Raw genomic sequence first — 19,127 nt, 5'->3', positions numbered from 1 at the left:
GGTTCAGATGAATGTTGCATCGAGCAGGGTTCACTGTGAGCTTCAGATGAATGTTGCATCGAGCAGGGTTCACTGTGAGCTTCAGATGAATGTTGCATCGAGCAGGGTTCACAGTGAGGTTCAGATTAATGTTGCATCGAGCAGGGTTCACAGAGAGGTTCAGATGAATGTTGCATCGAGCAGGGTTCACAGTGAGGTTCAGATTAATGTTGCATCGAGCAGGGTTCACAGAGAGGTTCAGGTGAATGTTGCATCGAGCAGGGTTCACAATGAGGTTCAGGTGAATGTTGCATCGAGCAGGGTTCACAGTGAGGTTCAGATGAATGTTGCATCGAGCAGGGTTCACAGTGAGGTTCAGATGAATGTTGCATCGAGCAGGGTTCACAGAGAGGTTCAGATGAATGTTGCATCGAGCAGGGTTCACAGAGAGGTTCAGATGAATGTTGCATCGAGCAGGGTTCACAGAGAGGTTCAGATGAATGTTGCATCGAGCAGGGTTCACAGATGAGGTTCAGATGAATGTTGCATCGAGCAGGGTTCACTGTGAGGTTCAGATGAATGTTGCATCGAGCAGGGTTCACAGTGAGGTTCAGATGAATGTTGCATCGAGCAGGGTTCACAGAGAGGTTCAGATGAATGTTGCATCGAGCAGGGTTCACAGTGAGCTTCAGATTAATGTTGCATCGAGCAGGGTTCACAGAGAGGTTCAGGTGAATGTTGCATCGAGCAGGGTTCACAGAGAGGTTCAGATGAATGTTGCATCGAGCAGGGTTCACAGTGAGGTTCAGATGAATGTTGCATCGAGCAGGGTTCACAGAGAGGTTCAGGTGAATGTTGCATCGAGCAGGGTTCACAGAGAGGTTCAGGTGAATGTTGCATCGAGCAGGGTTCACAGTGAGCTTCAGATGAATGTTGCATCGAGCAGGGTTCACAGCGAGGTTCAGGTGAATGTTGCATCGAGCAGGGTTCACAGAGAGGTTCAGATGAATGTTGCATCGAGCAGGGTTCACAGCGAGGTTCAGATGAATGTTGCATCGAGCAGGGTTCACAGAGAGGTTCAGATGAATGTTGCATCGAGCAGGGTTCACAGAGAGGTTCAGGTGAATGTTGCATCGAGCAGGGTTCACAGAGAGGTTCAGGTGAATGTTGCATCGAGCAGGGTTCACAGTGAGCTTCAGATGAATGTTGCATCGAGCAGGGTTCACAGCGAGGTTCAGGTGAATGTTGCATCGAGCAGGGTTCACAGAGAGGTTCAGATGAATGTTGCATCGAGCAGGGTTCACAGTGAGGTTCAGGTGAATGTTGCATCGAGCAGGGTTCACAGAGAGGTTCAGATGAATGTTGCATCGAGCAGGGTTCACAGCGAGGTTCAGATGAATAATGCATCGAGCAGGGTTCACAGCGAGGTTCTCCGCTCTGATTGCTCTCAGGTGAGAAGACGGAGGGTCTGATCGGGGTGTCGGAGCTGATCGTGGCCACGGCGTTGCAGGGCATCGTGTTCAGCGTCCTGGGAGCGCAGCCGCTGCTCGTGATCGGCTTCTCTGGACCGCTGCTGGTGTTCGAGGAGGCTTTCTTCACCGTGAGATCACCTGACACACCTGCACACTGTACACTACACACTGCACACTGTACACTGCACACTGCACACCTGCACACTGTACACTACACACTGCACACTGTACACTACACACTGCACACTGTACACTACACACTGCACACTGCACACTGCACACCTGCACACTGTACACTACACACTACACACTGCACACTACACACTGCACACCTGCACACTGCACACTACACACCTGCACACTGCACACTGCACACTACACACCTGCACACTGCACACTGCACACTACACACCTGCACACTGCACACTGCACACTGCACACTGCACACTGCACACCTGCACACTACACACTACACACTGCACACTACACACTGCACACTGCACACCTGCACACTGCACACTGCACACCTGCATCAGAACCCTATCTCAAAGTCAACAGTTTGTGGGTACAGACAGAGAAATCCAAATACCGTTTCCCACAATCCAGAACACAAAAATACACATATATATAAAAATATGTATAAAATATGTATACAATCAATCAATGTTTATTTATAGCCCAATATCACAAATGTTACATTTGTCTCAGTGGACTTTACAGTTTGTACAAAATATCAGTATGACAATACGACACCCTCTGTCCTTAGACCCTCTGTCCTCAGACCCTCTGTCCTTAGACCCTCTGTCCTCAGACCCTCTGTCCTTAGACCCTCTGTCCTTAGACCCTCTGCCCTTAGACCCTCTGTCCTCAGACCCTCTGTCCTTAGACCCTCTGTCCTCAGACCCTCTGTCCTTAGACCCTCTGTCCTTAGACCCTCACATCGTACAAGGAAACACTTCCAGAGAAAACCCACAGTTTAAAGGGAAAAATGGGAGAAACCTCAGGGAGAGCAACAGAGGAGGGATCCCTCTCCCAGGACGGACAGACGTGCAATAGATGCCGTGTGTAAATTGAAAAGATAATACATTTGCAACATAGGTAGTCCAAATGTTTGGAAATGCATGTGTTTATAATAGGAAGATGAATCCACGAGGATATCCATCCAGAACCTATGATCCAGGACCACAGCCACGACTCAAGATCCAGGACAGAGGAGCGCAGGATCATCCATGACTCCGGATCCCGGCGTATACAGACACCAAAAAGAAAGACATGTGGGGAAGCTGGGTTAATGGGAACATGAGAGTACACAGGTATAGACAGAAAGAAGGAAGAAGTAAGATGTCCCCCGACAAACTAAGCCTATATCAGCAAAACTAGGGGCTGAATCTAATCAGCCCTAACTATAAGCTTTATCAAAAAGGAAGGTCTTAAGCGCACTCTTAAAAACGGATAGGGTGTCTGCCGCCCGAACACAAACTGGAAGCTGATTCCACAAATGTGGAGCTTGATAAGAAAAGGCTCTGGCTCCCATTGTACTTTTAGAGACTCTAGGAACAACCAACAACCCTGCATTCTTGGAACGCAATGCCCTAGTAGGACAGTAGGGTATAATGAGTTCTTTAAGGTAAGATGGCGCCTGCCCATTAAGGGCTTTGTAGGCGAGAAGAAGAATTTTAAACTCTATCCTGTGTTCTATAGGGAGCCAGTGTAAGGCAGCCAGAACAGGAGTAATGTGGTCCCTTTTCCTAACTCTGGTTAGTACACGAGCTGCAGCATTTTGAATCAGCTGAAGCCACTTGACTGACTTCTTGGTACACCCTGATAATAAAGAGTTACAATAATCCAGCCTTCTAGTAACAAATGCATGGACTAGTTTCTCTGCATCGTTTTGAGGCAAGAAATGCCTGATTTTTGCAATGTTACGTAGATGGAAGTAGGCGGTCCTTGAAATTGATTTTATGTGGGCGTTAAAGGATAAATCCTGATCAAATATAACACCAAGATTCCTTACAGTCTCACTGGAGGCCAAATTAATGCCATCCATAGTTAGTATATCCTTAGATAATTTGTTTCGTAGATTCTTCGGGCCAAGTACAATAACTTCAGTTTTGGTCGTGTTTAACATCAAAAAGTTTAAGGTCATCCACGTTTTTAAGTCCTTAAGGCAGTCTTGAATTTTATTTAGATGATTAATTTCATCAGGCTTGATTGATAAATATAGTTGAGTATCATCCGCATAACAATGAAAGTTTACAGAATGATTCCTTATCATATTGCCTAACGGAAGCATATATAATGTGAACAAAATAGGTCCGAGCACTGAGCCCTGTGGCACTCCATGGCTAACTTTGGTTTGCGTGGAAGATTCATCATTGACACGTACAAACTGAGAGCGTTCAGATAGATAGAATCTAAACCAGCCTAAAGCAGTTCCCTGTATGCCAACTAAGTGCTCTAGTCTTTGCAATAAGATATCATGGTCGATAGTATCAAATGCAGCACTGAGATCGAGCAAAACAAGAATAGAGACACGTCCCTTGTCAGAGGCTATTAGAATGTCATTTGTGACTTTAACCAGAGCTGTCTCTGTGCTATGATGTGTTCTAAAGCCAGACTGAAAATCTTCAAATAAATCATTGTTTTTTAAGTAATCAACTGTTTTGCGACCGCTTTCTCAAGAATGTTTGAGAGGAACGGAAGATTGGAAATAGGTCTATAGTTGGCTAAAACCTCTGGATCGAGGTTGTGCCTTTTAAGAAGCGGTTTTATCACTGCTACTTTGAATGATTGTGGAACATAGCCTGATAATAAAGACATATTCAAAATATTTAATAAAGAAGTGCTAATTAATGGAAAAACTTCCTTCAACAGCTTAGTTGGAATTGGGTCTAACATACATATTGATGGTTTAGAAGAGAGAATCATTGAATTTAATTGTTCAAGGTTTATGGCTGAAAAGCATTCTAGTTTACTATCTAGTGTAATATTAGAACTTACGTTTCCGGGAGCTGTTGATAACACTATACTGGTCAAAGGCAAGAGGTCATTCATTTTGTTTCTAAGAGTAACAATGTTATCGTTAAAAAAGCACATAAAATCATTACTACTGAGTGCTATGGGAATAGAAGGCTCAATCGAGCTGTGGCTCTCTGTCAGCCTGGCTACAGTGCTGAAAAGAAATCTTGCATTATTCTTATTCTCATCTATTAATGAAGAGTAGTAGGCTGCTCTCGCTTTACGCAGTGCTTTCTTATATTCATTGAGAGTAATATGCCAAATTAAACGAGATTCTTCAAGTTTAGTGGAACGCCATATCCTTTCAAGTTGTCTCGACTTTTGCTTTATTTTGCGGGTTTCGGCATTATGCCATGGAGCTAATCTATGTTGTTTTATTTTCTTCTTTTTCAAAGGAGCAACAGAGTCTAATTTTATTCGCAGCGCATCTGTAGCACTATCAACAACATGATCAATTTGGGGTGGTGTACATTTTGTATACGTTTCCTCCCTTACATGCAGACATGCTATCGAGTTAAGTATTGGTGGAATCTCTTCCTTAAATGTGGCTATATTACATGTCACTTGTTAGATTACATGTCACTTGTTAGACGCTTTTATCCAAAGCGACTTACATACTCAATACTGTGGACAATCCCCACAGGAGCAATTTGGGGTGAAGTGTCTTGCCCAGGGACACAACGACATGCTGACTGCAGTGAGGTTTGAACCTGTGACCCCCTGATCCGAACACCAACGCTCAACCCACTGCACCACACGCCTCCCATAGCACTAACAGATAGGTTTCTGCTGCAGGAGCTTTTGACTAATGCTTTGTAGTCTCGTAACAGTACTTCAAAAGTTACTAAGAAATGGTCGGATAAAGCAGGATTATGCGGTTCGACTAATAGTTGCTCAATTTCAATACCATAAGTCAGAACAAGGTCGAGAGTGTGATTATAGCAGTGGGTTGGTTTATTTACACTCTGACAAAAACCAACAGAATCTAATATAGAGTTAAATGCAACAGTAAGGCTATTTTTATCATCGTCAACATGAATATTAAAGTCACCTACGATAATTACTTTATCTGTTTTAAGAACCAAAGTTGATAAAAACTCAGAGGATTCAGATAAGAATTCTGAATAAGGACCTGGTGCACGGTACACTGTAACAAATAAGATTGGCTGCAAAGTTTTCCAGGTCGGATGCGTAAGACTAAAAACGAGACTTTCAAATGTAGTATAATTTAATTTTGGTTTAGTATTGATAAGTAAACTTGAGTCAAAGATTGCTGCAACTCCACCTCCTCGGCCCGTGCCTCGGGCAATATGAGTATTGATATGGCTGGGTGGAGTGGCCTCATTTATGCTGACATATTCTTCATGTCTCAACCAAGTTTCAGTGAGACAGCATATATCAATATTATAATCTGATATTAAATCATTTACCAATATTGCTTTAGATGCTAGAGATCTTATGTTTAAGAGACCACATTTAATATTCCTGTTTTGTTGCACTGTAGTAGTTGTTACATTTACTTTGATTAGGTTATTATGTATGACACCTCTATTAGGTTTTACCTTAACTTGTCCTTGGGCAGACACACACACCGCTAATATTGGGTATTTTATTGGGTTCGGGATTCCTATGGATGACTGCCTAGGAGAGAGCGCAGAGAAGCGTGTAAGACTGCGACTCCGCCTCCTGGTCTCAACTCCAGTTTGTCATGGATTAAGTCCACAAAGCCCTGAAATGTTTGCCGAAATGAGATCGGCACCTTCCAAAGTAGGATGAATGCCGTCTCTCTTAATCAGACCAGGTTTTCCCCAGAAGGCTGTCCAATTATTTACGAAGCCCACGTTGTTTGCTGGGCACCACCAAGACAACCAGCGCTGAAATGATGACATGCGGCTATACATGTCATCACTGATCAGATTGGGGAGGGGACCAGAGAAGATTACGGTGTCCGACATTGTTTTAGCATAACTACACACCGACTCCACATTAAGTTTGGTGCATTCTGATTGGCGTATACGAACATCATTACCACCGATGTGAATAACAATCCTACTGTATTTACGTTTATTTTTAGCCAGCAGTTTAAGATGCGCCTCAACGTCGCCCGCTCTGGCCCCCGGAATGCATGTGACTGTGGAGGCTTCGGTCTCTAATTTCACGTGTCTCATAATAAAGCTACCAATAACCAGAGTTGGCTTCTCAGCGGGTGTCTCGCTGAGTGGGGAATATCTGTTAGATACGTGAACGGGTTGGTGGGGACCTGCGGGTTTCGCGTTATGCCTCTTCTGAACAGTCACCCAGTCTCCCTGCTGCTCGGGAGTTGCCGGGGGACGGCTAATAGGAGCTACCTTTTGCCGGTCCGCACCGGCTAACATGGGCTTTACTGTAGCTGAGTTACTTTCTAAGATGCGGAGCCGGGCTTCTATGGCTATGATTCCCGCCTCCAAGCTAACAACTATACTACATTTAACACATGTACCGGTACCAGTAAAGGAGGTAGGGAAGTAACCAAACACGAGACAGTTAGAGCAGGAAATAGCACCCGAGGGTGGGGAAAGAGCCATGGCTAGCTATCAAGCTAAAGTAGCTACCGTTAGCAAACCCGAAAAGAGTGTAGGCAACTGTGGAGTTACAGTCGCTAAGAGAAGGAGAGTTGTGAGTGCTTAAGTTATAGTAACGTGTGATTACAACGTCAGGCAGTTGCCGTGATCAAGAGTTTTAGAACGATCGATTAAGTTAAGATAATAAGCTATCAGCAACAGAACAGGCACACGGGATACCCGGAGATGACAACAACCGGAAGTTACAACATGCTTACCGCAATAGTGGTCCGTGTAGAAACAAACTCCAAGTGTATAAATATGTATAAAATGTGTATATCCTATGTATCCGATCTTTGACAAAGTTCATATCAACATGTCTCTTCAGTAACAGACTACATTAACATAGCCAGAGATTTAAAACAAAATCTATTTTTTTTTCAAATTCTGAGAAATATATTTGATTTATTTTCCTCAAAATTGAGACACAATTTAGAATTCTGATAAAAAGAAGTAAGAATTCTGAAAATGTCATAAATCGAGGAGGCATTGACAGATGAAAAGTAAGGATCCCAACTCGACTTGAAACCACTTGATGATCCAAAGCCCAAAGATTACCACATATTCAATTTAGTGTTAGCCACAAACCCCCTTTATTTCCACAGCGCTGTTATTCTACGTCTGCACTTAATCCCACAGCTTTCCCAATCCAACCAAACCATCAAGATCTAACGTTATGTAACTGAGTTCTGGTTCAATACCCATAGACAATTTCCTGTACACACAAACTATGAGTTGCTCACAAAAACTGGGTTATAGTTTGTTAGGATTCAAACTGATGGAGGGTGTTATCACACGCTGCTAGCTGCTCCTGAGCCCTGCGGTGTGTTTGTGTGCAGTTCTGTAAAGACAACGGCATCGAGTACCTGACGAGCCGGGTGTGGATCGGGTTCTGGCTGGTTCTCCTCGTCCTGCTCACCGTGGCCTTCGAGGGAAGCATCCTGGTCCGCTTCGTCTCCCGCTTCACTCAGGAGATCTTCTCCTTCCTCATCTCCCTCATCTTCATCTACGAGACCTTCGCCAAACTCATCAAGGTGAGTCAACTTCAAAGGTCAAAGTACAATGTATTATCAATCTTTCAGTTTGTGTGACGGAGAGATCCCAATACCGTTTCCCACAATCCTGAGGAATACAAAATGCAAAGTGAAAAATCTCCCTGGTCCCCGGCTTGAGCTTCAGCCTCAGGATCCATGTATCTGTGATCCTCTCCAGAATGGAAGGAGTCATCACATACAGAGCATCAGCTAGTTCCTGAACAGTGTCCTTCACATGCTGATATCCAAGAGAGGGAGTTACACAGTCACAAGATGGAGGAATAGAAAGCAGTATTCAATGTTTACTTCAGATTAGCTCCACGTCAGAAATGAGCATGCTTGATGTCTCTCTCCATAGAGGCTGAATCATCATGTTCATCACATAGCTATCATCTGCCTCAAACAGTCCTGATGCTCTTCTAGGTAATCACACATCCTGTCATGTTCACAGCTACAGTTGATACCTTTGTTAGCATGCTACTCTCAGGTTGGAGGAGGACACTCAGAATTTTCATAACATAAATATATATACAAATATGTATATACCTATATATACACAATCAACAGACACATGTGCACACATTAAGACCTAAATAAAAGCACTACAATCAATCAATACACAATAACAGTCACTTCCAGTGAAGTCAGGCTTTTTAAAGAGTTGGTTGTGGTTGGATCGTTTATCTGACCTGGACTTCACCAAAACTAGAGGAGCGTGAAGCATGGACCGAGGAAGTGCTCACTACACTGCAAAAAATGAATTTTAAGAAAGTTAAAAAAACTTGTTTCTGGGAAACAATTCTTATTTTTGTCTAAAAAGTCAAATAATCTTGTTAAGAATGTTCTGCTTAAGAAATGTATTCTTACTTTGAGAAAATATATCTTACTTTTTCTTATTAAGAAATGCTATCTTATATTAACCACTAACCAGTTAGCATTGGTTTGCATACATTCCCCGCATGGAACACATTATTCTTTCTTAAATAATTCAGGAATCATTGCTTGAAATAAGCATTTTATTTTCTTTCAGTCGCTAGATTTTAATTCTAGTTTTAAGAATTCTAGCCAAGCAAATGTGGCTCACCCATTGGCTTTGCTTGATGCAGGAACATCTGACTTGATTCAAGAATATTTTCGCTTGTTTTTGGAAGGGCTGTTTTTGCAGTGTACGATGGAGCTCATCTGAATCATTTATTACTGTCGTTAACAAAACGTAATATGGCATTTGTACTGGTCAAAAGTAGTTATTTCCAAATGTTAAAATGCATGAGCTCCTTTAAGTCTGTGCCACTACTTGGAGAGTCGGCTAAACATGGCTTTCCAAAGTGGATCCAAAACACGCAGAAACACCTCGATGGTAAATGGATGAACATCTAAATGTTTCTTTGTTAAAAGGAGAAGTCACAAGACAGTCATTTCAAGCTTCTTTTATTGTCCTACAAATATAAGTCTGAGGGTGGGGGGAGCCTGTCAGCGCAACTTACATGATGTGGCCCGCTGACGACCGGCCGCTCTGTGATTCTCCAGAACACACAGATGTATTCCACCGGGTCACCGCAGCACCGCGGCGCAGACGGACCCGGTGGAATACAGGGTCTACCGCGTTTAGGAACCCTTAAGCAGAACCCAAATGGTGTATTTCGTATGGGTACTCGGTACCCCCTCCCAGTGAGCTGTGGTACCCCCTCCCAGTGAGCTGTGGTGTTCCACAAGGAAGCATATTAGGTCCGTTACTGTTCCTAATTTATGTAAATGACATGTCATCAGCATGTGACTGCAACTTGTTCCTGTTCGCGGACGACTCAGCCCTGCTGGTCTCTGACAGGAACAGGTTGCAGGTTGAAAAAACCCTCAGCTCCGAGCTCGGCAGAATCTGTACCTGGCTCGCCGATAATAAACTATCATTACACCTGGGTAAAACAGAGTCCATTCTCTTCGGTTCGAAACATAATCTCAGCAAATCCGACGACTTCTCAGTTGCAGTGGGCGACATTATTGTCACAAGTAAGAAGGAAATTACATACCTAGGATCTATTCTTGAGGCAAACCTCTCCTGTGACAAAATGGCATCCAATGTAATAAAAAAAGTCAATCAAAGAACTAGATTCCTATACCGGATCTCCTCTCTGGTAAACAAGAACACCCTGAAGACTCTGGCAGGAGCACTCATTCAAGGGTACTATGACTATGCTTGCACGTCATGGTACCATAGCACCTCCAAGGCGCTAAAAATAAAACTTCAAACATCGCAAAATAAACTGGTCAGACTGCTTGACCTTTCATCTAGAACCCACCTCACCTCTGCCCACTTTGACAACCTAGGATGGCTTAGAGTAGACGACAGAGTACAGCTACTTGCAATGGGCCTGGTCTACAAGATCCACTACACCTCTATGGTACCCATGTACATGTCAACATTCTTCCCAAAGGTCAAGGAATACCATGATCATAACACCAGAGGGAGCTCCACAAATCATGTGAAACCCAGATTTGGCACAAAAAAGGGGGAATACACGTTTCGCAATGATGCCACATCAAGGTGGAACGCTCTTCCCACAACTGTAAAGGAAAGTAAAACTATACTTACCTTCAAAACCTCTCTTAAAGAGCACCTTCGGGGGAGAGCATTGCAAAACTGACCCCGGTAATGGTACAAATCTCAACCTGTCGTTCAATGGACAGCTTCCCCCCCCCCCATCTATGTATATACTCGCATTTTAGACTCTGTTACTAACTGTATATCTCTAGACTTGGTATGTCTTAAATGTCCGGTTAGGATGTATTAAAACTAGGGCCGGGACTCGATTAAAAAAATTAATCTAATTAATTAGAGGCTTTGTAATTAATTAATCGAAATTAATCGCATTTTTAATCACATATAAGATATAAATATTTGACCTGAGAACAGTGAGAAGCAATTTTTTTCACATGGATTTTAGTATACCATTAGGCACATTCACACCGCAGTACTTTTCCCACAAAGGTTCATGAGAACTTAGTTCATGAGAACTCTTTGAACCTGGGGGAGGATTAGGCAAATGAAGCCGCTGACGTCACTTCTTCTTCTGCTTTGGGTTTACTGGCAGGCCGCAAACCACTTCACGGCGTATACTGCCGCCCAAAGTCCCCGGCCGGAAGTCCCCGGAGTTGGGGACTGGCTTCAGTAGAAGCTGCTGGGACTCCCAGCAGCTTCTACTGAAGCCTTCCGAGTAAATCGCCAGAACGCCGACACCTCCTCATCTCCACCGCTCCCATGTTTTATTTTGTGTTGCCATAAGTTAGTTTCTCTGCGTTTATGCGCTGGCTAATGCTAATAATGCTAATGCGAGGATAATAAAATGGCGGCTTCACAAAACTTTTTGGGAGTTTTACGGGGCGTGGTTTGCAATCCGCCCAGCCAATCAGAAATATAGCTCTTTTCTCACAAGAGAGCCGTACGAAAGTCCCTGCTCTCTAGCAGCTCTCTGCTCTCTAGCAGGGACTTTCGTGGGGGTAAAAAGGTTCTCATGAACTAATTTTAGTACCGGCTCTTTTTGGTGTGAACGCGATAAAAGAGGCTAACGTCCACGCTAGCTGCTATATGTTTTGCATTGAGGTGATACTTGAGGCTTGATGTGCTGCGGTGATATGCGAATTCCTTTTTGCATAATTTGCACACAACCGTGCTCTTATCAACGCTTCCATCCGTCCGTTTTTTAAAATAACATTTCCCACTGTTGTTCACTGTGGTTTGTTGTTGTCTGAAGTCATGAACGTTAGTTGGTGCTCCAGTATAATCGGTACGCCTGAAACTCATCCAGTGAGAAACGTTCCGCGGTGCAAAAATAAGTGCGATTAAAATGCGTTAATTTTTTTAACGCGTTAATTTTTGTGTAATTAATTAATCTTAATTAACACGTTAAAGTCCCGGCCCTAATTAAAACCAAATCTAAAATGAAAATTGTAAACAAGCAATCTGTATGTAAAAAAACCACCTGTATGTAAATTGTAAATAAGCCATCTGTATGTCAAATATGTCAAATATGTCTTATATGTCTTAAATGACATGATGAATTGGAAATGGGGGACCCTGATGTAAACAAGACGAAAGTCTTTCTCTGGTCTGCATCCCCTTAACAATTGTATGTTTTGAGCTGTACTGTACTGTACCCAATATACAAGCTGTTAATACACTTTTCAATCAATCAATCAATCAATCAATCAATCAAACCCGGCATTTTCTTATCGGTTCTCATCTGGAACCGAGTTTCGGTTCCCGACCCTAATTCTAGGTCACCATCGGTTGTTTCCGTGAACGGACGAATGTTGTGTTACGGTAAATGTTACAGCAGCAAAGCATTGTGGGAGAGTATGTTCTCCTTTCCTTTCCTAAAGGAAGGTCCAGTGTTTCCTAAAGGAGGTTATAAAGGACGTTTCAAACCTCCTTTCCTATCATCTAGAGAAGTGGTTCCCAACCTGGGGGGCGCGCCCCTTTTAGTTTTTTACATATTAACGCATGTAACGCAATACATGATTGTCGCTAAAAGCCTTGTCTCAACATTACAATAACATATAAAAAATAATGGAATAATTTTAATAAAAATTCAAGTTAGTATGAAAGGCATAAAAATACAGAAATGTATAATTCTTTCTATAGAAATGTTTCTTCTGCCCGTAAAGTGTCCAAACCAGGCTTGTCTGGATAAGCGCATATCATATTTTTTAAAACATAGTCATTGTCCATGCCGGCTTCAGTTGGATTATTTGTCAGTTGCTCCGATCAGATCGGCCTCCTCCATTTTGTAGATTATTTACGACTTTTGAATCCACAGAAACACATCGGCAAAATCCGGCTTCCTTTGAGCATATGTGTTGAACAGTTTAATCCCTTTGTGAATTGTTTCCACTTCCGCGCCGTCCTTTCATTTCTTCATTCAGCGGGAATCCAAATGAATGAATCCTGAGTCCAATAACCATCAAAGTCGCTCCAATAGTTCTCCTTGATTACGCTTTCATCCTCCTTTAACAACATACTTCACATTCATCCAGTTTGTGACAGTGGTTGTAGCATTTTTGAGACTTTGAAACTTTAATTAGGCTATCGCTGTTTTTTCTAGATCTTCCAGGAGCATCCTCTCAAAAACTGTTACCATGGAAACATCACGGTGTCTCCGTCCCTGTGCAACTTCACCTCGGCCGCCGGGGATCCTGGGAAAGTTGTTGGAGAGCCGAACACGGCTCTGCTGTCCTTCGTTCTCATGGTGGGAACGTACTTCATCGCCTTCTACCTGCGCAAGTTCAAGAACAGCTCCTTCTTCCCCGGGACGGTCAGTAACAATAACAATAACAATAACAAAGCTTTATTTGTACAGCACAAGCAGCTCAAAGCGCTTTATAAAACATCATAATTAAAAACAAACAACAAGAAATTCCACTCAGATTATTTGTTGTTGTCAATCTTTCAGTTTGTGTACGGAGAGATCGAAATACCGTTTCCCACAATCCCGAATACAAAATACAAATATATATAAGAATATGTGTAAAATATGTATATCCTATACACAATCAACAAACACATGTATTCATATGCACACATTAAGACCTAAATAAAAGCACAACAATTAATAAATACAAAATAACATTTAAAAGAGTCTTGTGGAGCAGAAAGTGCAACGGGTTGTTTTTCTACGTGTTTCAGCTCCGGAGAATCATCGGAGACTTCGGGGTCCCCATCGCGATCCTCATCATGGTGCTGGTGGACTACAGCGTGGAGGACACCTACACTCAGGTGAGACACACTTTGAAGGTCCCCTATCACGCAAAATCTCTTCTACATCAACATGTGTCCCCTCTTCTTCATGTCTCTTCTACATCAACACGTGTCCCCTCTTCTTCATGTCTCTTCTACATCAACATGTGTCCCCTCTTCTTCATGTCTCCTCTACATCAACATGTGTCCCCTCTTCTTCATGTCTCCTCTACATCAACATGTGTCCCCTCTTCTTCATGTCTCTTCTACATCAACATGTGTCCCCTCTTCTTCATGTCTCTTCTACATCAACATGTGTCCCCTCTTCTTCTTGTCTCTTCTACATCAACATGTGTCCCCTCTTCTTCATGTCTCTTCTACATCAACATGTGTCCCCTCTTCTTCATGTCTCTTCTACATCAACATGTGTCCCCTCTTCTTCATGTCTCTTCTACATCAACATGTGTCCCCTCTTCTTCATGTCTCTTCTACATCAACATGTGTCCCCTCTTCTTCATGTCTCTTCTACATCAACATGTGTCCCCTCTTCTTCATGTCTCTTCTACATCAACATGTGTCCTCTCTTCTTCATGTCTCTTCTTCATCAACATGTGTCCCCTCTTCTCCATGTCTCTTCTACATCAACATGTGTCCCCTCTTCTTCATGTCTCTTCTTCATCAACATGTGTCCCCTCTTCTTCTTGTCTCTTCTACATCAGCATGTGTCCCCTCTTCTTCTTGTCTCTTCTACATCAACATGTGTCCCCTCTTCTTCATGTCTCTTCTACATCAACATGTGTCCCCTCTTCTTCATGTCTCTTCTACATCAACATGTGTCCCCTCTTCTTCATGTCTCTTCTACATCAACACGTGTCCCCTCTTCTTCATGTCTCTTCTACATCAACATGTGTCCCCTCTTCTTCTTGTCTCTTCTACATCAACATGTGTCCCCTCTTCTTCATGTCTCTTCTACATCAACACGTGTCCCCTCTTCTTCATGTCTCTTCTACATCAACATGTGTCCCCTCTTCTTCATGTCTCCTCTACATCAACATGTGTCCACTCTTCTTCATGTCTCTTCTACATCAACATGTGTCCCCTCTTCTTCATGTCTCTTCTACATCAACACGTGTCCCCTCTTCTTCATGTCTCTTCTACATTAACATGTGTCCCCTCTTCTTCTTGTCTCTTCTACATCAACATGTGTCCCCTCTTCTTCATGTCTCTTCTACATCAACATGTGTCCCCTCTTCTTCATGTCTCTTCTACATCAACATGTGTCCCCTCTTCTTCATGTCTCTTCTACATCAACATGTGTCCCCTCTTCTTCATGTCTCTTCTACATCAACATGTGTCCCCTCTTCTTCATGTCTCCTCTACATCAACATGTGTCCCCTCTTCTTCATGTCTCCTCTACATCACCATGTGTCCCCTCTGTGTGAAGAGACTCTCTCATTAGCCAATCAGCAACCAGGGTACCCCCCCCCCCCCTTATCACCTGAACCTCCTCTAGAGCTCCATTGAGTTCTTTGTAACCAGATGTCTCTCAGAGGGGCGTGGGGAGGGGCTCCTTATTTTCATCTAAAGTAACAGACAGAGAATCAGCACTTTGGAAACAGGGCTGAAACAGAGGGGATTATGGGTAATGCTGCAATGATCTGGTTGGTGTTTCAGCCAATCAGAGACAGGCTCTGGATATATCTGAGACCTGTGATATATTGATGAGAAACAGTATCATAGGGACCTTTAACACCTGAGTGCGTCCTGTGTTGACACAACACCCTGACAGACTTTACCTTCCCCTCTTCCTATTGGCCGGCAGAAACTGGACGTGCCCAGTGGATTCTCCGTGTCCAGTCCGGAGAAGCGCGGTTGGCTGATCTCTCCGATGGGCTCGGACGGGCAGTTTCCTGTTTGGATGATGGCCGCCAGCATCCTGCCCGCCATCCTCGTCTTCATCCTCATCTTCATGGAGTCCCAGATCACAGCGTAAAGCATCTAGTGTTCGTCCTCAGAGCGTCTTTTTCTGACCGCCAGCGTCTTTTCAATTGTGTCGAACGAGAAGAGAGCGGCGGCCCACGTGAGAAAGAGCTGCACCCGCGGCGCAGTTCAACTTATCTCAACTTTTCAGAAAAGGGCCATTGACAATACTCAGTAGTGGGAAGTAACTAAGTACATTTACTGAAGGACTGTACTTAAGTACACTTTTGAGGGACTTGTATTTCAATGTTATGCTACTGTGTACTTCTACTCCTCTGCAGTTCAGAGGTACATGGTGTACTTCTACTCACTACAGTTCAGAGGTACATGGTGTACTTCTACTCACTACAGTTCAGAGGTACATGGTGTACTTCTACTCCTCTACAGTTCAGAGGTACATGGTGTACTTCTACTCTACAGTTCAGAGGTACATGGTGTACTTCTACTCCTCTACAGTTCAGAGGTACATGGTGTACTTCTACTCTACAGTTCAGAGGTACATGATGTACTTCCACTCCTCTACAGTTCAGAGGTACATGGTGTACTTCTACTCCACTACATGTATTTAATACCTTTAGTTACTTCACAGATGTGGATGAATGATGGTAAATCTAATCAAGTGTTGAATCAGACTTTAGTTCCACCTGGAGTAAATCCACCAGCTACCCTGCAGTATACAAAGTCATTCAGACTAGCTGCACCTTCACCAGCTTTGAGAACAGGTACAACAAGTACAAGATCAGAGTACTTCTACTTTTACTCGAGTACCAGACCTTAGTACTTAGCAACGGAAGCACAAACAGCTAATATACAAAAGCAGCGATGCGTCAGTCAGTCCAAATGGACGGGACTTGGGAACCGAAGGATCGCCGGTTGAAGGTTCTGACGGGCTTCAGAGTGTGGACTGGTGCTGTGAGAGGAACCAGTTCATTAACAGACGCTCTGTGGACACGGACTTATTGCTGTCTTTGTTGTTTTTTAATGTCCGACCCAGAACCACCACAGAGTGTTAACATTGTGTTTCCTGTGTGTGCGTCAGGCTGATCGTCAGTAAGAAGGAGCGGATGCTGGTGAAGGGCACTGGTTTCCACCTGGACCTGCTGATCATCGTGGTGGTGGGGGGGGTCTCGGCTCTGTTCGGTCTGCCCTGGCTGTCTGCAGCCACCGTGCGCTCCGTCACACACACCAACGCCCTCACCGTGATGAGCAAGGCCGTGGCGCCCGGAGACAAGCCGCGCATACAGGAAGTGAAGGAGCAGAGGCTGACGGGTTTCCTGGTGGCCGTGCTAGTGGGTACGTGGAGGACCACAACCTGGGGACCAGATGAGGGGTTATATGAGGGGTGTCCAACCTACGGCCTGGGGGCCAAATGCGGCCTGTGAGAGATTTTGAAACGGCCCTCAGCAGATTCAGAGAGTATAATGGAGTATGGCCCACAAATGAAACTTGTGCTTGTCTTGTATTGTACTTCTTAAATATAGATGAAAACAGATATTACACAGTATTCATGTGTTAAACAAATTCAGTCAATTCAAGTTGAAAACATTTTCTATCAAATCTAAGTTGATACGAAAAAAGCCCTTTCATAACATGCTTGAAATCTACCCTTCCTATTTCCTCTTATGAGAATCTATCTGAGGCTTCTGTTTTAAGGGATGAGCTGCTAACAATATATATATATATATATATATATATATATACGTATATGTGCTGTATGTGGCTCTCTGTGAAAAAGGTTTGGACCCCCCTGGGGTGGATGGAGGTTGTCGTGGCTTCCTTCCTTGTTTTTCTATCAAGCCACTAGACGCCTTAAACAGACATGTTCACTTGTTTCCTTTCCTTTATATTACTCACAGTTGAAGAGTTGCTTGGATGATATCATGCGATGTGTATAATAATACATTTCATTTATATAGCGCTTCTCATTTGCCAAGACAAATCTCGAAGCGCTTCACAGCAAAGGACACTGATACACTTTGAAAGATTAAAAAAATAATAATAATAAATAATAAAAAATAAATAATAAAAGTCGGAGATAGCGATAAAAATGGCAATCCTCCAGGTGTACCATGCTGAAAGTGTATTGGAAGGCCTGCCGAAAGAAGAGGGTCTTAAGGCCGGTTCCTCAGACCTCGGTGGAAGGGGCGATCTCAGCTGATCTGGGAGGGAGTTCCGAGGCGCGGGCGAATGAGCAGAATAACAAACCTTTACACATGCAACAAAGAAAAGAGGCCTTTACAAGGTTCAAAACAAAGAGTCAAAACTCAAATAAAATAACAAACAACTTGGTATTCTTTCTTTCTTGATAAGGCTTATATATCTTCATAACTTAAAGGGTTAGTTGAACGGTTAAAGACTGTTCCTGGAGGGTGTCTTTCTGACAGGTCACCTCTGTCTCTTTAGAGGAGGCACCGTGCGAATCGTAGTCTTTTATAGTCTGTTGACTACAGACGTCACGATTAGGTGGCCTTTCTTATAAGGACTCAGTACTGGCTCTAACAGAGGTCAAGGAGGAAATGACCCCATTGCTAACAGGAAGAGAGCGGGTCCTTCCTTCAGTCTGACTTTACAAAACGCAAACATTTCCCAAATTGGGATCAATGAAGTACTTCTTATCTTATCTTACAACCCCACACAAACAACAACAAAGACTTGAACACATCTGTAATATCACTGAAGTGCAATAACCGCTTTATAATAGATTTGTACTGGCTGCTATCTCAGTTAGACAATTCCACTGCTGTAACACAGTCTGTCACACCGAGCAATATATACTTTGATTCCACTGCTGTTACCTGGCTGCTATCACACGACTTCCACTTGCTACACTTATTCATATACAAATACTGCTACTGTACTTTATGGTACTTTTTGTGAATAGTAATTTATTTAATTTGTTCGATCTCTAATATTTTGCCTCTTTACTTTTAACCCCCTCAGGTCTGTCCATCGTGATCGGGGAGGTTCTGCGTCAGATCCCTCTGGCGGTTCTGTTCGGGATCTTCCTCTACATGGGCGTGATGTCTCTGAACGGGATCCAGCTCACTGAGCGGCTCATCCTGCTGTTCATGCCCCCGAAGTACCACCCTGACCAGAACTACGTCCGCAAGGTGAGTCCTGCCCCCACCGGGCATGAACACCCTCCACAGTGTAGTGTATAGTGCCGCACACATATACTATCAGGATGTTACTGATGTGGCGTGGAGTGATACTGAGTACTAGTATGTGTATGTAAGCCCGCATCTAGAAGTATGTACCATGGCTGAAGACCTGTTAGGTACATAAAGTTGTCTCATAGAAAGGTCTGCGGATACCT

The 19,127-nt window shown here is 43.5% G+C and overlaps 1 protein-coding gene across 1 annotated transcript; it reads left to right on the top strand.

Annotated features, from left to right (window-relative positions):
• Nucleotides 1–515: 515 nt before the first annotated feature.
• LOC117539388 (anion exchange protein 2-like) lies at nt 516–18,921 on the top strand (the record flags this gene model as incomplete). The annotated part of the gene is given in 8 exon segments (XM_034205544.1): nt 516–1,284; nt 1,431–1,579; nt 7,909–8,103; nt 13,200–13,409; nt 13,781–13,870; nt 15,654–15,820; nt 16,851–17,104; nt 18,752–18,921. Coding segments are annotated over 8 exon segments (2,004 nt in total), but the record flags the coding sequence as incomplete, so codon positions are not given.
• Between the last annotated feature and the right edge of the window lie 206 nt (nt 18,922–19,127).

The sequence above is a fragment of the Gymnodraco acuticeps genome, unplaced genomic scaffold (genome assembly GCF_902827175.1).
Source record: "Gymnodraco acuticeps unplaced genomic scaffold, fGymAcu1.1, whole genome shotgun sequence".
Lineage (NCBI taxonomy): Eukaryota > Metazoa > Chordata > Actinopteri > Perciformes > Bathydraconidae > Gymnodraco > Gymnodraco acuticeps.
The sequence above is the reverse complement of the archived record's forward strand: the minus strand, read 5'-3'. Positions and strand labels throughout refer to the sequence as shown.